The sequence below is a fragment of the Gymnogyps californianus genome, chromosome 9 (assembly GCF_018139145.2).
Source record: "Gymnogyps californianus isolate 813 chromosome 9, ASM1813914v2, whole genome shotgun sequence".
NCBI lineage: Eukaryota > Metazoa > Chordata > Aves > Accipitriformes > Cathartidae > Gymnogyps > Gymnogyps californianus.
In genome coordinates, this window is record NC_059479.1 from 67,311 (window position 1) to 90,497 (window position 23,187).

The 23,187-nt window shown below is 42.0% G+C and overlaps 1 protein-coding gene across 2 annotated transcripts; it reads right to left on the reverse strand.

The window, feature by feature from the left end:
* Positions 1-6,563: 6,563 nt before the first annotated feature.
* Positions 6,564-19,998, reverse strand: ZC4H2 (zinc finger C4H2-type containing). 2 transcript variants are annotated; one of them, XM_050902073.1, is made up of 5 exons: positions 19,867-19,998; positions 13,743-13,914; positions 12,286-12,458; positions 10,979-11,141; positions 6,564-9,816 (listed from the first exon to the last, which is right to left on the reverse strand). In XM_050902073.1, the coding sequence occupies exons 1-5, from the start codon at positions 19,917-19,919 to the stop codon at positions 9,703-9,705; spliced, it is 675 nt and encodes a 224-aa protein (XP_050758030.1). In that variant the 5' UTR covers positions 19,920-19,998; the 3' UTR covers positions 6,564-9,702. The 2 variants fall into 2 exon arrangements, with proteins under 2 accessions (XP_050758030.1, XP_050758029.1); XM_050902072.1 differs by lacking the exon at positions 19,867-19,998 and adding an exon at positions 19,740-19,765.
* Between the last annotated feature and the right edge of the window lie 3,189 nt (positions 19,999-23,187).

The following is a 23,187-nucleotide window of genomic DNA, read 5'->3' on the forward strand; positions in this document are numbered from 1 at the left end:
TTACGTGTGACAAAGCCCCACTTTCCTGGAAATGGCTAAACATCATCATCATCCCTCCTGATGGGAGGTAATGAATGAATGCCTTATTTTGCTTTGCTTGCACACACTGCTTTCCTTCACTTATTAAACTGTCTTTATCTCAACGCACAAGTTTTCTCACTTTTACCCTTCTGATTCTTTCCCCCATCCTGCAGGGGTGAGGGGGTGAACGACTGGCTGCGTGGGGCTTAGCTGCCTACCGGGGTTAACCCACAAGCGTGGAAGCCACTCTATAGCTGCCAATCTCTGCAATGGGTTATCGGCAAGAATGCTGCATTTCAACTCCTGACTGCAAACCAGGATCTCTTATACCCAGTTTCAGAATTATAATCTACTTTATAATGCTGCTTTGACATGAATTCTAGGCAGGAATGTAGCACTGTAACTATGCAGCATTGAACGCCAGTAATTTATCAACCAGAGCAGTTGTGCTGCATCCTTCTGATATGCATTTCATTCTGGCATCAGCAGTTTTGGAAAAATAAACTAGTAGAGAATTCCACAATTTTTGTACTTAAATAGGCAGTAAATCAAGAAGAATGTGGCTGAATTCTGTATGGCTTGTAACTTCTTGTTTTCATTGCATGGTTTTCTTTCACTCTTACTCTAGGCTTACACCTAAAGCTCAGTATTTCTGTGCTGTATGGTATTCCACAAGCAGCAATTATGTTCAGTCAGACCATGAGAACTTAGGCTCTGAAAATAGGCTTCACAGTCAATAAGTATGTGCTGTGCCCTGAGAGTCCCTGGTCAGCTCAAGCCTTTGTGCAGAGTATTCATTCTAGTTGCACACTCTGATCCTCACCCTGAATGGTTTTCTCAATGTATTGGAAATGTTTCTGGTAAATACTGTAGTTTCCTAAATTTCTCACCATGTCCTCGCTGTACTGGATGCCATTCTAGCAGGGAGAGGCAGCCTACTTACATACAGGCGACATTGTGGCACAAAGAAGGTATGCCTTTTGAGAGGTCATCCTCTCCTGACTTTAAAGATCGGGTGTTCCAAGCGCTGCGCACAGCACGCGTTTGTTTTCCCATTCTTTTACCAAGCTTACCTATGTCCTTCAGTTATTTTCTTTTGGAGAAGGTGGGTGGGTGGGACTGTCTATCTACTTCTTTTGTTTCAAAATGGCATAAGCCTATACCCCCCAAGGGTAATTAATTTCCCCATTTCCTCTGGCACTAGTAAGAATAACTAAATACCTTCGTGACTGTATGAAAAGGCCTGTAGCTTTTGTGCAGGTCGGTTTGACTTACAGCTCTTTGCCTAACCTCGCAATCCGTTTGGCAGTTCAGGGTAGCAGTGGGTTGCTGGCAATACTCACCCGGGTGCCCGGGGCGGGTGCCGCGGTTGGGGAGGGTTCTGTCAGGCGCCGGTCGCTTCCAGAGGGGCCCGGTCGGTCAGTCGGTGGGGACGAGGCGCGGGAAAGCGGAGGCGCGCGCGGCGGCCGGTGACGCGCTTCGCCCGCGACGCGCTGAGGAGGTCCGCCCCGCCCCGCCCCTCGCAGCAGGGAGAGGCGGGCGGGCCGGCGGCGGCTCGGCCGTCGCTGCGGGCCGGTGGGCCGTCTGGGAGCTGGTGCGTCGGTGATGTGCCACCCGGGGTGGGCCGAGAGCGTTTGGACGGGTGGATGTGGCCGGGCTGGGCCGCGATGGTGTTGGGGAGGTGCAGGGGCGGGCAAGGGTCGTGTTGTACTAGTGAACTCGGCACTCCCCCCCCCAAAGAGCTCTGAGCCCCTCACCTGCCTCAGCGCGCCCACTGGCCCCGTATCTACTGCTAACCTCAAAACCCTCCACCGGCCCAAACCCTGCCCCCAAACTCCCGGTGTAATAAGGGCTTGGTTTTGTTAATAACAACATTGATTTCTGAAAGCTTTTCTAATGGATGTTACCTGTGATCTGCGTTCTGCCCCATAAAAATTCCTTTTCTTTTCCTATTGGAGAAAAGGGAATTTTCAGCATCTTTTGGTGAACAAGATGATGGGTGGATGCATAGGTAATGGTTGGTTGGTTGGTTTTTCTCTCTACTTTTCCTCCAAGCCATCTTTCAGAACACTCTGTCTATATAACTCTCTAAATGTGCCTGGTCTGGTATAGTATCATGTTGCAAAATCCTTAAGGGGAACATGAAGATAAAATTTCAAGCTAAGGAATAGCCTAAGAAAATAAAAGGGTCAGGAAAAGCCAAAGAGAACACTGAAGGTCTAATGGGAAATCTCAGCCATGCTGCAGGACACAGCATGGGTTTTAGGCACGTCCCTGGGGAAGGAGAAATGTGTTACTCCAGCTGATGGGATAATGGGCACCATTAATTACCAACTTTAAATACCAGAAGTGTTGTAAAAGCAGAAGGAACTATAGACGTCTAGCTCTCTGGCCCAGCAGATCATGGAGCACATGTAAAGCTTTAAAAACAAAACAAACAAGCAAACAAAAAACCCCAAGAACAAAAGAACACACCAAGCAGTTAACCTAAAGCAAACTATTTGGGCTTCAGTAACAGAATTGTGTAGCTTTGTGTAATGAGAGGTTATTCCATCAATCACAGTTAAAGCTTTGGAAAAGTGCTCTGAAAGTATGATAGCCTAATTGGTCTCAACATTCTTTTTGCTTTGTTTTGCAGGGTAATCCTCCAAAGGAGGACACTTGAAGACAAGCAGCTGGACATAGTAATACAGTAGTTCATTTCAGTCATTTTCTTTGAGGCAAGCATCCAAGTATAGAAGACGTATCAAAAAGGTAATAGGTTTAAAACAGCAGGAAATTAGTTAAGTGCTATCACTTTTCTAGGCAGTTAAGCATTGAAAGAAATGTGGGTTAAGTGTTTCTATATGAAAGTTTGAGAGGGAGTGCTGAGCAAAAGAACACCAGAAGCTGCTTGAAGCAGTGGCAGAACCAAGTTTGCTCACTGATTCAAACTTTTTAGTTTTTATTATTCTCTTACAAATATGAATGAAAACAGACTAAAGAATGATGATACCTGTCTGAAAAACAGAGACTATTTAGGGATCTCTTTAGATAAATTAGGGGAAAAAAGATGGAAATAAGGATGCAGAAGGCAGTAGTTTTCCATGAAAATGGACACAGAAATGTGCAGTTTTTGTCCATTACTCAGAGCTTCAACACAGATGACACCACTTGTGTTTGGCTGAATTAAATGAGGTTTATATCACCGATGAGACTATGTATTTAATGATGTTTATGTTAAGTGGAATTAATTTTGAAGCTTAAACCATTGGAAATGCAACTTCAGTCCGTCTGCTTGATCAGAGTAGTAAACTTAACAGACCTGAGATGCTGCAGACCTCTTAAGAGAAAACCTATGTAAGAAATCACCTCTTCTAACTACATAACTACATGCATGTAATGTCTGTGCTGTGATAGAAGTTTGTGTCCATCAGAAACAGAAAAAAAGCCCTTCTAAAGCTCTGTTTCTGTTCAGAAAGTTAATCTTTAAAATAGCTGTCCATACAAATTACCATTTTGACTGTAGCTAAAAAGGGCTGTATTTCCAGTATTCTCCTTCCCTCCTCATCGTGAGAGCTACTGTGGTCTACTGGATTCAGTTATTGTTACACAGTCAGGACAATTTTGTCTCGGTGACAAACATATAAAACAGTGCCAATTAAAGGAGGGCAAAGACCAAAGAATTAGGCAGTGGGACAGGATAAGTAGAAAAACTCACGTACTGCAAGACACTGAAGATCTTTAGTGGGTCACAAGTAAGTAGATATCACTGATCTTTCAGGTTTTTACTGGTTTCTGGTAAGAGAGGGAAGTTAGAGTAAGGTTAGTGAGAGTAAAGGCTGAAGAGCACAATAGTAGAAATTTTTAAGGAGTGGATTTAAGGCTAGCACAAGATTCAGTGCTCCCCCCTCCTTGAAATGTATTAGGTGATTTTTAATGCTACATTAAATATTACAGTTAGGAAGATCAGGGCTTTAGGAGCTCATTTTACTGCAGGATCTTGCTAAGCGCAGGAAAATATGATGGAAGCTGGTGTCAGTTATAGGTAGTATTTCAGGGTTAGTTCTTAGGAAGGTATAAGTCAGTGCGTTAGCTTTGTGACTAATGTTGTAAGTAATGTTACAGCTGGGGTTAGGATTAAGGAACTGGAAAGAGCAGCTGGATGAACAGAGATTAGTGCAGGATGTTTCAAAGTTTGAACAATTCAGATAGCAGTAAACAAAATGAACAGAAGTCGCAATAATTTATTTTATCTTGGAATGGCTGTCATGGTACCAAGGAAGATGAGGGCAGTCATTAGGTTTTGTGGTTTATGTGTGTTTGAAAACAGTACCTATGGAGAAAAATCATGCTGCTTATATTTAACCAAGCTCAGGTTCTGAGCTGTGTGAGGTCTGGGACAGACATTCTTCTCTGAATCCAGGTATGCCAATGGAGTATGTTATTTCTCAGAACTGTTTTCATTACCATGTAGTAGGTTACCTCCTTTGCTGGCAGTGTACATCATACGTGGGCTTTCCTGACAGAGCTGGGTTAGGGAGCGCTCCCATAAGCTCCTCAGTCACCAGTTTGTTGAGAGAAGTAACTTCCAGCAAGCACTAGCAGAGGATATAATCTCCTAATGGCAAAGACTGTTTGGAGGACAGCTATCCCCTACCTCAAATCAGAGAGGGAATCATTGCTGCTTTCAGTTTAACTTTAGAAAGCAAAACAAAACAGGAGGTTCCTCAGTAGTAAAGAACTGTGAAGAATACATCTGCGTTTTGGCCTCTTGGCAATCTAGCGCCTGACAGAAGGTGTTGGATATGACTCTCTTTAAACTGAAACCTGTCTGAGCAAGACTTGTTCCCACCTAAGAGTGGTTTGTTTTGAATTAGTTTAAATTGACTGGGAACTAGTTCAAGCTGAAGCTCTGTGAATTGGTCACAAACTGAAATAAACGCCCCAGTCAGAGCTTTCAGTGGTTGAACTGCAGCAGAGGGACATGATTTCCTTGTTATTTTTCTGGGTCTGTTTGAGTTTCATAACTGGAGACCTGCAAGTGCAAATTAGGCATTTTTATGCATGCAGACTCTCTAGTGTTAGTAGCCAGTGGTAGCAGAGGATAGGTTTGTTTCAGAAGTATTTGGTTTGGAGAATTAGACGCTGTTTCTATGACTCTTACGCAGATGCAGAAATCTTGGAGCTTAAGCACACAGTGGTTTGTGTTCCAGAAAAGTGACTGAGAAGTTAGGCTAGGTTAAAACCTGTCTTGCTATCTCCTTTTCCTTTCTATTTTCTAAAGCTCATTAGAATGGATATTTCCTTCCCCATATTTATCTCCATAAAGTTTCTATAAAGGTATAACAGAATTGTGGCTAATTGCATCCTGTAAAATTAGAGAGCTGGGTTTTACCTTTCGGGATATGGCTGCTTCTCAGTAGCATAAGCAAATAATAGATGTGAAATTACTCTGCAGGAAGAAAGCATGACATGAAACAAACGTTTATTAAAAAGGACTGTACAGATAAATAAAACAGGTAGCACACTTACTCCTACTGGGCACAGGAGTAAAATACTTAAAACGCAGAAGCCAGTGAAAACGCCAGATATTGCTAAAATACCTAAATGCTAAAATGAAAACCTATGTTGGAGGAATTAGAAAACTGTAAAATAAAGGAAAGCACTTTCATTTATTTTAAGTGCTAGTAAAGTCTTAATCTCTTGAATGGTCTGCTATTTAGAGTAACACATCAATGGCTATTCTTTCAAAATTAGATTCTGTAACTTGAAGCCACTGGCATGTTCAGTCAGTCAGTGTCCTGTTTAGAAAGCTAAAGCTGAATTCAGGAAGTGCAAGTATTAAAGTTTGGCTTACATTTTCTCTATAGTTAATGGAGTCCTTGGAGTCCTTGGCACTAAAGTTTGAACAACTGATCTACCCTAGCTTGGGTATGAGAGTTTCTATAGCAAAGCCTTTAGACACAGTAAAACGTTCACATCCTTTTAGCATGAGCTTAAGGTAGGGGACAGGGGGAGAGGCTTGTGATTTTTTTGCCATTTTGTTGCAGAACAACAGGGCTATCCTTTGAGGAACCAGGAAAAGACCCTGGAAACCATTTATAAGAAAAGAATCCAGTGATTTTGTTGTCGCTTGAATACCCATTGAAAAGGGAAAGACAAAGCCAGGGTTAAACCAGACTATAGTAATATAAAAGTCTTGTAAGCTTTGAGAAGGGTCTCTTTGTGGCTATTAAGAGAATTTAACCCAAATAAGAATGAATTTAAGCCAAGTGAAGAAGTATCCTCAAAGAACCTTAGGTACAAAGGAAGAGGCCATTGTTGCTCTACAGAGCAAAAATGCAGTAGACTTGTGGTAAGAACTGTACTTCAGACAGCTTCCTCCTCTGACTAAAAAACAAGAAATCAATATTTCATAATTATCCCTCTAGTCTCTTGAGAAAGGTGTCTGGGAGAAAAGGGCCCAGGGCTGTCACAAGAAAAGCTCTTCAGTTAAACTTCCTTAATTAATCTGTGAGAGAAAAGGAGAATACTGGTTCCCTCCCTCCCTTCACCCCCAGGATCCCTTAATATATAATACAGATTTTGTCTCCTTGAAATAGTTAGAATCATAGAGTCATAGAATATCTCAAGTTGGAAGTGACGCGTAAGGATCCTCAAGTCCAACTCCCTGCTCCTCGCAGAACTACGTAACACTAAACCATATGACTTAAGAGGGTCATCCAGACGCTCCTTGAACTCTGACAGGCTTGGTGCCATGACCACTTCCCTGGGGAGCCTCTTCCAGTGACCGACCACCCTCTCAGTGAAGAACCTTTTCCTCATGTCCAATCTGAACTTCCCCTGATGCAGCTTCATTCCATTTCCTCGTGTCCTGTCGCTGGTCACCAGAGAGAGGAGAGCAGCACCTCCACCTCCGCTGCCCCCCTTGAGGAAGCCGTAGACTGCAATGAGGGCACCCCTCAGCCTTCTCTTCTCCAAGCTGAACAAACCGAGTGACCTCAGCCGCTCCTCTTAAGTCTTGCCCTTGAGACCTTTCACCATCTTGGTCGCCCTCCTCTGGACACACTCTAATAGTTTGATGTCCTTCTTACATTGAGGCATCCAAGACTGCACACAGTACTCGAGGCCGCACCAGTGCGGTGTCAAGTGGGACAATCACCTCCCTGGGCCGGCTAGCTATGCTGTGCTTGATGCACCCCAGGACACAGTTGGCCCTTTTGGCTGCCAGGGCACACTGTTGAGTCATATTCAGTTAGACTCATTCTCAGCAACGCATGCTATTCATATGGCAGAACTTCGTAAAGGATGTGAAAACAGATTTGTAAATGCTCGTACATGATTGATACAAACACAGTGTGTCATATTCACATTTTTTTCTTTTTTTAAAAAAACAAACCTTGTTAAACACTAATTAGAGACTAAGAGACTAATTTAAAAAAGTAAAAATACAAACCTGCCGTACTAAATTAGTAAATGGTGCATCCTTAAGCATACTTCAGTTTAGAGCTCTAGAGATCTCCCAAGAAAGAAAGAACCTGACAAAGTATCAGTGAAGTGAGAGCAGCTACGACTAACCCTATCTATTTCAGAACTGTAAGTCGAAGTTTCTACAAATCTATCCTTCTATTCGCCCTACTTCATTGCAGGTCATTCACCCGTTCTCCATTGTCACTACTTCTTAAAGTTATGTACAACTGTCATCAAAGTATGCTGCTCTCATGCATGCACTTTGGGGGAGTCCATATACTGTCCTTTAACTCTGTGTGCATTTTCCCTTAAACTCAATAGGAATTGCTCTGAACAGGGCACACAGTATGTGGCCGCTCTGACATTTAAAAGTAGAATCCAGTATTTGTGTTAGGAAACATGCATAACGATAGAGTTAGCGTACTACTGCCATTTGGAGCATGGGGTCAGACTATCCTCCATTATTGCTATCTCATAGGGACTGAATCCCAGTAATTCAGCTAGCAGAATCTGCTCTTCACATATTTTCAGGGGCACGTGGTCCACATTCTGTCTCTGCTGTTGACAGGTGTTTATTCGGCTATGAAACATTAAAATGGGAGAATACCAACTAAACTTGGCATAAATTGTAGGACTATAGTCAATAAAATACTCATGTACTTTGTGGCGGAGTTGGGAAATTAATGGCAACATATGTGATTTGGCCAGCAAAATTTGGTTTATGTGGATTTGTACAGTCCCCAGCATTTGGCAAAGTTCTGACCAGAGACTGGGGGCTTCCCTGTTCTTCCTATTTAACAAGCAAAGTTCTCAATATAACCACTCTAGCGTAATAGTAGAGGAAAACCTGGGCTAAAGAGACAAGAATGTAAACAGGCAGTCCCTGCCTACTGAAGTTAGTGAAAAGAATATTGAATACTTGAGATCAGTTTAGACAACAAAGGCGGTGACAAAACTGGGATTAGAAATAAATAAGTTTTAAGCCCTGGTTCTGTAGTTGGGTCACTGCTATCGTCCCCATTGGAGGAACTGTTACGAGGTGAAACAAAGGGAAGACACGGATACAGGGAGGCGTCTAAAGGATCCTTTGGTCAGGGTTCTTTTGGCATACATATAGAGCAAGAAAAAAAATGGGCTGAAATAAAGCGTACTTGAAAATGACCTATTAAAATATACGAAAATAGGAAGTTTTGTTTGAGGGAGGACGATGACGCCAAAGCCAGGCAGTTCTGGTGAAATACATCATTTTTAGTTGACACTGTTCCTGGTGCATGTTACTGAACTTCACTGTGCTCCAGTGGAGGATATGTCTGCCAAGGGAGATTTTGGCTGCAGAAACCAGGAATAGAAGACGTGCAGAATGGCTGATGTTGCAGTCTGTGCGCATAGAGATTTGGGATATTTGATGCATGTTTCCTAGAGAACCAGAGTGAGCTGGTTGGCCATAGAGCCTAGGAGGACCACTAATACAGTTCATTTGAGCCTTGTACTTAATCAGTCTTCCGACTGCTGAAAAGAACACCATATTAAGATGTTAAAGCATCACAAATTAAATCATTTTTAGAAATTCATACACAGCCAGCAACTTGATCCCCCTTCCAAATTTTAAGTCAAGTTTGAGGGAATGGTGCAATCAAACTCCAGTAAATCAAAACTCGTGTGTGTCCTTAATGCACTAATTTCCTGTATAACCAATTTCTTTTTTTCCCTGAACATTTCCTGTATAAAAAGAGCTCTACTGGATACCCAAACCTATGCAGTCTTACTAGCTTGGAAAACAAATTGTTCTTTAGTGAAACAAACAGACAGTCTGCTATTTCAGCTCTTCAAATAGTCTCCTGTTATCAGGAGAAAACAGAATAATCTTTTAGTAACGTCTGTTTTTAAAACGAGAACATAAAACATTTGTGGTAATCGCATTTGGCCAATAGGAATAGCCCGGTATTTGGGATACTTGCATAAGAATTCTACTTTGTTTAGGAGTCGAAAAGATGGAATGATTGAAATGTTAAACTGTAGCACCAGTAATACTTACTTTCCTAAAACCAAATCCTAAGGACTGGAAGGAAATTAAGACAGAACAGGAACATTGTGCTTACATTGCATTAAATAGAAAACAATGGGTCGGTCATACTTGAGTTTGCACTTCAGTACAGTCTGGCCACATTTGCAGTTCTACTGGAAGAGTACTGGAACAGGTCATGTGTTTGCTTGTCAGTCTTCTGGGTTTCATTCGTCCTGTTTCCTCTTGGGCTTTTTGGGATTCCGAGATCGGCTCTTTGCTTTGCAGAGTGGACATATGGGCGCATTCCGATGAATTTGTTGGTGACACGATAAACATGCCTGAAATGCGACATTGCAGCCTCTTGTTACAAATATTTAAGTGGTGGTGTTACATGGGTTATTGAGTATCATATTCTAAGTTACGGTACAGAAAAAAATAACTAAGGCTTCTTGCCTTCAAAGGCAAACCAATGCTACATTCTATACAATCCAGGTCTCTGGATTGTACAGTAACTTCAGACCAACTGAAAAACTAGAGTATCTCATTGAGTTGAAACTACAGTTCAGCAGACACATGGTTCCGGCATGTATCAATAACTTTAACATTAAATTCTATTTTGTGTTAAACATCTTTTTAAAGATGTTTACATGTGTAATAGCTCACTGAGTCAGAGAGGTTACAGTGAAGGCCAACTGTGATGTCACAGAATTCAAGGCAGGAGCAGGTGATTAGATGAATTCCACATATTTAACACAAGATGCAGAACTCTGCCCTTTTGCCCCATACTAAGCCCTTTAACTTCCATTTGACTGAAGCATATTACTTTCAGAAAGGCTTTTTGATGGCCTAACTCCAGATAGTAAGTACATAACTATGGAGTGTACCTACGTCAGTTTGCCTCCTTAGTCGGTGAATCTCTGGAACTTGTGTGGGATGAATACCCCTATGGAATTACTTAGCTCTTTTTACTGACTACAGAAGGAGCTGAGTAAAACTGTCACTTAAGTGCCTGTGGTGAGGTTAAATTAATCCATACATTAGTCTTGACTTGAAGATCCCAAGAAGTGCAGAAACAATCACCTTTCCTGGTAATTTGTACCATCAGTAATTACTCTCCCTCATAAAATATGTGCATTGCTTCTAATAGGAATCCATTTGGGATTAACTCCCAGCTATTAGTTTTTCTTTTGCCCAGCATTTTTTTTTTCTTACATGCCTTTCTCCCACATGAAACACAAGAGGAGAGGGAATTGCCTACATCTCTGCTGATGGAGACTCTTAAGTCATAAAGGACTCAAATAATACAGAGCCTTGTCCTTAACCCTTGATGACTGATGATGCTACTTTAAGTCTACTGTGGTTGCTCTTGATTTGAACCACTGCAGGAAAAAATCAGAATCAGGACACATCATTTTTCCTTTTTCTAAATATTGATCAACTTTATAAACATAATACATTCTAATGACAAAAGAGAAAACCCAGTGCATTCCATCTCCTGACCTTCATGGGAGGTGGCTGTTGTCTGAAAGTTGCTGTCTGTCTGGTATCTTGTTTCCTAGCCACTTGCAGCTGTTGGGCAGCTGCTGCAGCTGCAGCCAGAGACTCTGGGATAGGAGGCTCCTGTGGTTCTGTCTGCCATTCCGCTTTCTGCTTTTCAAAGTAGCTAGACAAAAGAAAAACAAATAAGTATAACCACCTTCTGGAGTATTCCATTAGTTTGTAAAGGATATTTTGTGTTAAAATATAATGGATCACATTTCCCTATCGTGTTCCTCCACTAAAGCCAAATTGCCTACACTTAGACACCACTTGGACTAGTTCATAAATGGAATTGGTGGTATTTTCCTCTGCATTTGTACACTTCAGCCAGATTCCAGATTGTCAGCTTCTAAAGTATCTTGATGTACAACTGGATATAAATCTAACAGGATGGAAAATAGACAACATACATATTTAATCTTTAATAGCTTTATATGCACCTCTGTCAAACTTAGTTTTTATACTTTATTCTGTTAAAATGAGTAACTTTTGTATGCAATAGATTAATACATTCTTTGTAGTGTCAAGGTGCTTGGAATGGAAAACTGCATTTCTGAAGAAATGCAAAAGAAATCTTGAAAACTGTGTGTCTGTGAAAATGATGCCAAATGTGCTGGGCATTAAGAGAAATGTAAATTTCTTAAAACATCACTTGCATTTAAAACTGATCTGTTAAACAAAGGACACTGTTCTTTGAATAGTAGCTAATTCTGTCATCCTCCCCCACCTAGGTTATACCTAAAAATGAAACTGTTATTTATTATCCAAATCTGTCCCACATCTAGGGTAAACTTACTTGTTGACAGTCATAGGTATATCGCTAAATGCCACTGCCGCTTGCATGCAGCAAAAAGTAAAATTCTGACTAGCAGTAGCACAAACCAACTGACGAATACTTGTTTTGTATCCCTTTCTTGTATGCCTCCTACCTCTGCTTGCTAAACGAGAAAAAAAAAATTCTTTTCAGGAAAAAAAAGTTGCTAGAAAAAGCAGCAAACGGTAGAAAAATCTAGAGAACCAACCACCCTTGAATTTTTGCATGTCGTGTAGAGTTTGCAGCTTGGAATAATGTAAATTTAACTTCCAACAAATTCAGACTGAATGTTATCAAATACATGTGCTCCCACATCCCTTTTTTGTTAACTTTTGGTTTTCATGCTTACCTCTTAAGTTCTTTTTTCCACCTACCAACAAAAGTAAAATGACAAAATAACCAGCAGAATCGAGAGAAGGTATAAAGCCAGATAATGTTTGCTTTGGAGACTTACTCAAGGGACAGTTTCTCTTCCTCCTCACATAGATCTGGCAGCCTCTGCAATCCCAGAGTCATCCGCAAAGCATCTACGTGCTCCTTCAGGGGTTTGTACTCCTCGTGCAGGCGACGAGTAGATTCCAAGAGCTTGTTGAGATCGTTCTCAGACTGCTTGATAGTATTCTCCATCTGAAACAGGAGGATGGGCATGCTTTTAAATAACTGTTCCTTTAATAGCTCTCTGATTGAGCAAGAGACTGTATCAGAAAGAAGAGATTTTTCTCACTCAAGTTGGAAGAGATTGGAGACAATGCAGTAGCAAAACAAAGAGTTAAGATACTGGGAGGATGAAAACTGGGCAAGGAAGAAGCAACTGAAAGTGACACACGAGATGCATTTCATTTAAAAAAGGTGCACTCAACCTGTATGACCTTCTGAAGGTCTACAAGGTAGAAGCGCTACAGATAAGTCAGCAAGTGAGGAGCTATGGAAAACTCTCAAGGGACATTAAAAAAGAAACTGAAGTAGACTAAACTAATTTTCTGTGTTTCTAAGATACCTGAACACCAATGGTTAGAAGTTAACAAACAAGCTAAGAAAAGGTTCCTGCTTCTCTTACTGCAGTAAATGGGAAAAGCAGCAGAGAAAAAGACAATCTGACAGGAAAAAGAGGGGAGGATGAAACACAGACTGAGGTTATGCAGCTGGGTAGGGGAACAGACATTTCAAGTGATAAATAAATGCAGTCTGCACATCAAGTACATAGCTTGTAGTTGCTTAAAATGTGGGAGCTTTTTTCTTCTGGTGCAAAGCACAGATACCTTCAGAGCTAGAAACCACTGTACAGTCATGTAAGTGCCCTAACATGACATAAAAACTGCAGGTTTAAAAATATATTCCCCATTTAGCCCCTCTAATTGGCTAATCTTCCTTGTTTATAAACTGTTTTTCTCTTATTTGTATTAATTCCCTTCAGGCTGGTGCTTCTTAATGTTTGGTTGTTCCACTTAGTGACGAAGGTCAATTCTTACTAAGAACTTAACAAATAGCATGCATTTTCCCCAAATCTCTTTTCTTCCAAAAACCTCCAATCAAAAGTCCCACCTAGCTGCCAAAGTTTCTCTGTTTCCAGGTGCTAAATGAGAAAAGACTAACAGGAAGAACAGTTTTCTATGGGACTGCCAGCATGATGTTACTGTGGCTACTCATAAAGTTGTAGCCACAGTGGGCTTGGTTATCTATCCTCTTGGTGCAAATGCTTACTATGCCAACATTACAATAGATCCTGCCCAACACAGATAGGAAGAAAACAATTATCCTGAGGTAAATTTACTTTGCACTCTTTGTAGGATCCTAGGATGGTGTTGTGAAGTTGAACCAGTGATAGGTCACTGATGTGCACAATTCCACAACCTGTGCAATGATTCGTATACAACTGTGTCTTAGGCTGTCCGCAGCTGGACTGTTGCATACCACATTAATATCAGCATGGATCAGTCGCAGCTCCTCCACATGGGCCATCTTCTCTTGCAGCAGCAGGTCCATTTCTTGTTTGTATTCTTTCAGGTGCCTCTCCTCAGACTCCAGGGCTTCAAATTCTGCTTTCAGTCGTGCCTTTATTTTTTCCATCTGCAAAGTCTTATTCCTGGATCCCAGTGATAATTAAAAATACAGAGAGACAACAGTAAGTCACTGCAACATACTTTTGCGAGGTGTCACTTTATATGTGAATAGATGGAAGAAGGTAATAGCAGTAATAGACAAGGGTGAGACTAAACGTGTCTGAGAAAGGATGAGGTGCAATGAGAGAACTGAATTCTAATCCCAGCTTTTTTGCTGAGCTTTTCAGTGCTATGAGAATTCTTGTACTGAATTATGAAATTAACAGAACATTGTCAGACTTTAACAGAGAATTTGTACCAACAGAGTTCTACTGCATCAGTGAACTCGGATTAAACCCTAGTTCCAAAATAGAGAAATCCAGAAAATCTGGGGGGTTTAGCACAGGATTCTGAGAAATGTAAAATGAATTGGAGGTGATTATAGCGTCATATACACTGACTAAAACTATGTGGACAGTAATTTGAACTGCTAAAATACTAACTTCAATGTCAGGTTAAGGAAAATGCCAGAGCAATGACATGTCAGAATAGCAAAAACTTAAATGACACTGGCCATCAACATCCTGCTTGCAAGTAACTGCATTCTCTTGGTTCTTTGCTAAGATCTAGTACCTGTCACAAATTCGTAAAAGTTTCTGCCCATATCCTGCATTCTGATTTTTTTTTTTATTTGTGCCAATCCGTAATTCCATAGCAAACATGCTTAGATACTCAGTCCTTATCTCTCTCTTCAAAGCTAATAATCAAGGAGTATGAGTTTCAGTCATCAGACAGTTTTAAGCAGCAGAATAGCTTACTGCTGTTGTGATTCAATGCTTGTCCAAGCTGTTGAACAGAACTAACAAACTGTTCTTGTTCCTGCAATTTCGTTAATGAAGAAACCTTAGTTATTTTTCCTGTACAGGAAGTTAGAATATGATACTGGGTAAACAATGTGTCAACGACACTTAAATGTTTCTAACAAGAGGCTGCAATGACACATTTCAGGCATGTAATCAAGAGTTCCAGGACTCCTTGCTTTACCTTGTGTGAAACAAACAAGAATGTAGCATTCCTTTTTAGTCACCTAATGCCTAGTACAAATAGATCCATATTGGTTTCCAAGTGCACTACTGAATAACACAGTAGACTTCCTAGAGGCATGATGTAAGAGGGGGCTGGGGAAGAAGAGGTTTGCATTCATATTTAAATATCCTATTCCTATTCCAATGCAAAGTAGGGTAAGTTTGATTCAAATTCACCGTAAGCAGCAAAGCTGACTATAGAATGCAGTCTGTAGATTATAGGAAGCTGCCTATCAGATTAGCAGTGAAATCCCAGAACAGGGATTTCACCCCAATCCTAGAACTGGATGTGTGACTTCCCTTCCCACTAAGCCCAGACTTGCTCCCATTGAAGCAAGCAACACAGGTCTGACGTTTTTAATGGAAGCAGAAAGCGCTGAGCGCCCTGGAGGGAGCTGGTCTGTCACCTATTTCTAGGAAAGGGGATTCCTAAACCTCTGTGGGGCATTTGTTCCCTTTACAAACTGTTTCCATACCCAGTCCCCAAGGGCTCTTTCTGAAACTGCTCCCACAGCACTGAGGAATGGATAGTTTATCTCAGTGTTATTCTATATCATACTTGTAAGAATAGGAGAACATATATATCCTGGGCTTTAACGGAGTTACTGTTTTCTCTCACTCCAACCAAAATTCCCAAAGAAATTTTAAAGCTAGCCCAAGGACTCTTCTTTAAAGTATATGAGAGGTGTCTGTATAGATTTTATTCTTGCTTTCATTTGACCAAAGCTCACCCTCTGTCACCATCCCTCTTGGGGAGGCTCTGATGTTGTGCCTGTGAATCCTCCTCTCAGTCCCCTCGTTTCTGTTTCCAAATCAGTCTTTGCAAGTTCAGTATCTGCTTATGCACCTAGTTTTGGTAACCTTTTCCTGAGTGCATGAGACATCACTGGCACAATGGGCTTCCACCATTTGCTGAAGGGTGTGGCAGAAAGCAGAGTCAGTCCCTGGGACAACTAATTATGGCTATCTATTCCAAGTATTATAGCTAGTAATGTGACCAGGGTTCCTCCCTCTCCCACTTCAGGAGTTTATAAAGCTGCAAGAGATAAAAACGGTATCATAAATAACTTCTCCATTATCTATTCAGAAATGGGCTGCCTGGTAGGGATAATATGAATGAAGGAGATTTAAAATGGAACAAATAAAAAATGGAAGGTCAGAGGGACTGCTGCTTGTTTCCTTAGAACAAAGTAAGACAAAATTCTGCCTTGCATTGGTACTTCAGAAATAATCTTAACAGTAAAGTTCTTTCCTCTATATAAATGAGTTGTAGGAGATACGGATTACTGTTCCCAGTGACAGCAACCCATGATTGTTAAGAATAGAAATACCAGACCAAAGATTGATACAGAAAAAGCCAATGACAAATAAGGTCACGTCAGAGGTCACTCAGAGACATTTACAGATATTGTGGAAGAAATATTTAAAACCAAATTTGATAAAATTCACTTGGTAAGTATTATTATGTCTGTACTGTAGCTCATCATAGAGTTCATGTTGTTTCATATAATATGTTTAGTATAGAAAATATGAATTGTATACCTGCAAGCAAACATTTATTTTAAAAGGTATGCAGTCATTCCAGTTCTGATTAGTCCGTATCTCGCCATTAGACTAAAAAATACGTGATGGAATAATAAGTCAACTAGTAAAGTTTTATGAATGAAGTGCAGAAGAAGCCTGGATGTAGACAGAATTCAAGTATGTAGCTACCACATTGTAATCTTTAATGTCATTGGAGGTGTTCTGTCATTTACTATACAATGGCATATACTAGTCTGAATGTAAATATTGGACTTAAACCAGTAAAAGAGATCCTCTCTGCCTTCCATTTTAAATGTGGCAATATCCCACTAAAAAGCACCATCCAACCATCTACCCCTGTTTTCATCAAGTCTCATTGTTCCTGTTTACTTAAAACATTTATTTAGTAATGGCAGCTTTGATTACTGAAAATGGGAGCATTTGTCCCAAATTTCCTCCCTGTTTCCTCTCTTGTATTTATGGCATGCGTTCACCTGAGACAATGGAAATAGATCAGTTTCCTCACTGTTACTAGTCACTGGCTGCCATGCTCTGCCAAATTGCTACAACAAATGAGTTGCAGGCGATTGTTTCAGTCCAAATGATTAGCTTTTGATATTAGGAAAGAAAAAGTGCACACAAATTAGAATGCCTCCTGTTAGCATCAGGCAACATGCAGTAATGTTTTAAAACAGAAACCGTAAGTGTGATTTCTAGACTGCCTAATGAATTCTGCCCTCATATTCTTTTCCCTTCTATTTAAGTTCTTACAGTGAATTGATGAGAGTAGTCACTAAGTGCATCCCAATAGGGCATTAAGCAGTGAAACTAGCATCTGTCATCAATGAGTTCACTCTCATTCTCTTTTATCTCCTCCCAGCCAGAACACTGAGGTCCAGTCTTTAGGTATTTGCTTAATTTTTTGAGTGGGGTTATTTCTGTGGAACTACTTAATGCATATAAACAAGCATGTGCAGGTATGTTTGGATTGTGGACATACACATACGTTTACTGACAGCAGTATTCCATCGTATACAAATTATATGTATGTATCTATAGATACGGATATAGATACAGGTATTCAAAGTCAGATTCCAGAATCCGTTCAAAAACCCAGCTAAGCTGCCTTTAATAAGTGATAGAGATCAACTACAGGAACAGGCAATTTCTTTGATTTTGATTGTGAGGGCTTTTTTCCTCACTGCCGGTAGAATAATACATAGAATGCAGATTAAAACAAAGCCTGCCAAATCTATCAAAAGTGTGTCTATAAACATAAATTCTCATGTTTATTTTGAAGGAAATTCTTCATAGAATGCAAGCTCCTTCAAAAAGATTTGGGGATGAAAAAATAGGTTTATTTGATCAGATTTTGTTAAAGGTGACTCAAAATTTACATCAGTGTTGCAAGTAGGATTGACTTTCTGACGTTGATTTTTTTTTAATTTAAAATATATTCAAGCAACTTCCTTGATACTTCATTGTACACTAAAGCTAGTCACGTCACCTTTACAGTACCTTATGCCACAAACTAATAGCAAAAATGTCTTAATTACAGTTTATATATCACCTTTGAATATATTATCAGAAAACTGAATGCACTGTGAATTTCCAAATACACGATACCACTCTCTCTGAAAAGATAATTTAATGAGATATTTAAATTAAGTGTTATAATAATTGGACCACAAACTGTAGTAGGCCATATTTAGGTCTGTATTTTAAAACAGCCTGCCGAACAGTTGAGTAGAAAAGCATTGTTCTTACTCTGCAAAGTATGTGTTGTCCCATCTCTTTCTACAAATAGTTTTGGGATGCTAGACACACAAATATTTTTGCTTGATCTTTGTTCACCTTTGTGGTATTGCGTGAAGAAGGCCGAGGCCCATACACTGCTGCTGCCTAATTCACCTCTTCCATGGGTAAAATGTGCTTCTTAGAGGTGCCGTTACCAGCCAGAAGTCTCTGTGACCACCTGCACGCGCTGCCGGTGGCAGCGCCTTTGTCCCCTGCCCTCTCTCCTCTCTCCCCCATAGCCCCTCTCCAGCTGTCGTGTCCCAAAACACTGCTCATGGCTCTGGGGTTGCCCACTGTCGGCATGCCTTGCACCTCCCAGCTACACCGAAAATCACTGCCCTCACTTTCTTTGTAACGTGTTGTGGCTTTTGGTTGCATGAATTCCTACTAAATGTAGACAGCTCAGGCCTTATCCTGAAAACCAATGCCCGAAGCCAAAGAGTGAAAACGCCCTACCTAAAGCTAAGAAAAAGGCACGCCCCCGACGCGGGCACACACGGCACCGTGCCTTCTTGTTTATGAGCCCCCTCTTTCAATGCGTCCTGCGATTCACCGTACGAAGGACGCTCTGTACGAATTCCCGGTGTGCCGCGTTGCGCGGAACATCAGGGAGCCAGCTGCTTGCCTTGCGGCAGGTCCTGGAGGGGCGGCAGGCGCAGCCCCGTCCCGCTGTGTCCCCATCCATCACTGCCCGCGACACCCTGCCACCCCGGCACTCGCCGCCCTGCTCGCCGCCTCGGGGTGGCGGCCAGAAACGGCAGGTACGGAGACCTCCGCGGGGCTTCCTCGCCCGCCTTGGCCGCCTCTCCGCCGTCGGGCGGGCGGGAAGGCAGGGCAGAAAGAAGCCAGCTGAGCGCTGGCTGCTTCGCAGGCTCGGCTGCTCCCCTCTCATAACGCGCACAAATTCCACGCTCCGCCGCGGGCCGCAGCCCCAGCGCAAAGCTGACCCGGAACCCCCCCCCTGACGGTGACCGGGGGGGGGGGACCGGCCGCCCCGGCAGCTGAGCAGCCCTGTGCCCTCCCGCTGGTCTCCGCCCGGTGCCCGCCGCGCTGCGCTGCCCGGCCGCGCTCGGGGATCCGTGCCGTTCTCGGGGGCACGTCCGTCCTCGGCTTTCGGTGCCACGCTCTGCTTTTCGTGCCATCCCCTTCCTTTCCCAGCCCGTCGGGGCTCCTGCCGGGGAGTGAGTGGGGCAAGATAATAGATTTATGACAGAGAGCCTCAGGAATAAGAAATAATGATTCAAAGGGCTTAAAAAAACCCACCCGCGGCCCGACACCACTCCCCCAGCTGCGTGGGGCTGCTGCGTCCTTCCCACCCGCGCACTCTTCCTTCTCGTGTTATCACCCCGGGCTAATTCTCTGGAAATGCACGACCATTGCCGCCCTTCACTGCGCATTCCAGCGGCGATTCCCAGCAGCAGATGCTCCTTCTCTACTTAGAAAAATGTATTTTCAGCTCTTACCATAAAGCCTAGGGGTGGTTTTCTTTCCCTCAGTAGCACAATAGCTACTTCCAGATCGATGCAACTCCTCCGCTCCCCCGAGGAAAAAGCTGCTTCACGTAACTGATGCGGCACAAAGCAAACATACCTGATCTCCTTGATGCTCTCGAGTTTGCACATAATTTCTTGCTCATCTGCCATGCTTTTCACTCCCGATTTGAACCTCCCGTGAAATGTACAAAATGCCAGAGGAAAAAAAGAAAAAACATACAATAGACACAATGTAGTCACCCCCTCCTAGCATATGGTCTCTGAGCCTGTGCGGTAGGCTCTAGTGGGAGCTATGGGACTTAGAGTCCGGCTTCTTATTGCTGCCTAGGCAGACAGGCAGCAGAAAGACTACAACACCCACAAGGCAGAGCAGAGCTTTCCTGCCCTTCTTCCTGCAACTATATTTTAAATCAATTTGTCACACCTCATTATGTCAAAGGTTGTTAGGAGTGCAAAAAGAGCAGAAGGCTTCCTCCTGAGATCTGTGCAATGTTTAGCACTTCGTTAAAATTATCGAATACGCACTAAGAGACTGTTGAATGAGTTCACGATGTTGATTAAAAACTTTTTTGACACAAAGGCATGCTGTAGCCTTTATTACTACCATGCTGTTTTCTACTAGATGCTCTGAGTGATGTGACTGTGTCTGGAGTTCAGAAGAGACATATTTTGTTCTTTAGGTTTTTCGTTTTTACTTCTGCTACTATACATAGCACTTGTACCTATGGAAAAGAAAAACAGAATGCAAATAAAACTGCTGGATTGAGGAAAGTGACCATTTGTCTTTCTATGGACATTCTAGCCAAGAGTATCAGAGCACTTTTCAGAGATTGATGAACAGGCTCTCAGTCTTTCCTCAAGCCAGATAATTATTTTCCTTTGGCTTCTGTAATGTACTAAGCACTGTGTTTTAAGATATGAAGATAACAATTATATCTCAACACTTTGGAAGGTCTCTTCCAGGATCTGTCCTAAGGGATCCACAGTGTAAATTCATGATCCTACACCTGTATGCCCAAGGGTTTACCAGCTCTGATGGTCATGCTGGGCTGAAGGTTCAGCACATTAGAATGAATGTTAAGCTCAAGGTCAGTAGGGAAACTGGATTCTGCAAACATAAACTTCTGTGTGTTACAGATGTACAAGCATAGTACCATAGTCTTAGCGAATATAGCGGACCATTTGTCCGTCAGTAGTGTGAGGCTGATGAGAACAGGGCAATTATTCTGGAATATATTACAGAAATGTTATATGGAAGGCACTGGAAGTACTTAATCTCTACTCAGTACTGATCAAGCTTGCTGGTGTCTGGTCTGGGGCTTTGAGAAGGAGGTGAAAAACAAAAATAGAATGCAGAGGAGAGCAATGTAAATGGTAAGAGTTTCGGGGAGCATGAAAGACAGCTGAATGCAAGACAGTGTGGCCATATTTACATGGCATGTGGTAGATCTGCTTGAGTTATGGTTTATGGTCACAGAACTGAATGTCTTGAGCCAGTTGCATCCACAGTGCAGACTAAAGAGCAAGTGGTCCCCCTCATGTATGAATATCTGTGCCTGGAAAGCTAGCAAACTAGAGTATGAGGTAATAAGCAGACAGTGTGAGTCATTGGGGTGTTGTGCTCTGGCTCCAGCACTGAGCAAATAGGATGGTATAGATGTAGCTCATAATAATAATAGTCTTTCATTGTGAAAAAGGTGTTAGAAGAGCCATCATAGCAAATAATCCACTAGGTCAGCTGAGAGAGAAGTCTAAAAAGTAATCTATTTAATGAGCAATACAGAAAGTTTAGGACATATTTCAGTAAAATGTTCGACTACAGAGTGCTTCACCAGGAAAGGCCATCTAGGAGGTGGAGGAGTCTCCATATTGCTTTTAACAACTACTTAGATAAAGGTGTCTCCATACTAATCTGAGTGCTGCAGATCCTTGCTTTGAGGTAGGGGTTTTGACCTGATCAGGGTTGAGTTACCCCTACAAATGTGGCATATAGCCTGCCACTACAATGATCTGCTTCTGCTTCTTTAGTGACCTCTCAACGCAGCCAGGGGTCTGGGGACCAGATGAGTTGTCACACATGAGCATGGATTTAAGTGTCTGCATTAGGTTCTCAAGTCAGAGAGTGCACTCTTGAGAGGGCTGAAAAATGAAAGACTGTGTCCTGGCAGAGGAGGACCTCTCACCAGGAGTCACTGAGAATGAAAAAGGGTAGGCAATCAGGAGGGTTTGGCTGGAGAAGGGATGGGGCCTGAGACTGGAGTGGCAACTGGGAGGAAGGCAGGCAAGCAGATCTGAAAATAAAGCTAATTTGGATTTTTTGTCTATCCAAGGCTTCAAAGGGGTAACTCCTACTTATCTGCAAATATTTCTACTCCTGCTCATTTATTTTAAAGAAACTGAGGTGTGTTCTCATTCAGTTGCTGATGCATTTATGTCAAATGTTGTCCGGAACTTTCCCATTTATTAAGTGTCATGATGAGGAATCACACAGTCTTTGCTTGTGCACTCAGCTGAGGCAAAACTAAAACCACAATAAAAATACCATTGGCTACCTTTGGAAATGACATGCATAGTCTGAAACAAATACAGAAAACCTACTGAGAAACCAGGCACAAAAATGAAAGTGAAAAAGAAGAACGCAAAATGTTCTGTGTAACAGAAGAGATTTAGGCCCATAGAAGGGAATGTGACAGGCTAACATTCCCTTTACCTTCTCCTGAGTTCTTGTCAAGAAGGAAGAAAAGGCTTCAATTCCTGAATTCTGATACCAGGCCAGTCTCCAAAGAACTTTTGCTGGTATATACCTTCTCTGCCCTGCCCTGCTTGCCTAATGACGATGTTTAAGCAAACCTTTTGTAACTGAGGCAGCAAATGTTTATCAGTGGGATTTTCTTTTTCCTATGCAAATTACATTCAGTGACCAATGTAATGTAATGCGGATCAGACCCCGTCCCAGGCAGTGTGAGACACTGAAACTCCCCAGAGGTGCAGTTTGGCCCTTTTTTTCTGCTTTCACTGATCAGTGGAAACGAATGGAAATCAGGTCAGTCATAAAAACTCTTCAGTACTCAAGGATGACATCAGAACCAGTGCGCTGCAACTTTCTGCTCATTTTTCCCTGACAATAATAGCTTTAGTCATCTTTCTAAATGCTTTTAATTCCTAGTGAAGTAAATGGGAATTTGGAATGAATGCAGACTCCAGTATCAGACCCCCCTTTATTTAAAAAATTGGGTGTTTTAATAGCAAAAATTATTCGTTTTCATTAAGCACAGATAAGCAGGGTTGGGGTTTTTTTCCCTTTGGTTTACCTGTGTTCTCCAGCCTGCTCTTTACTGTTCTCTTGTTCTCTGTGGCAGTCTGTTTTCTCTAAGTGCTTTTACTGCTGCTTCTATTTACCACTGTTGTCCCTTGTGCT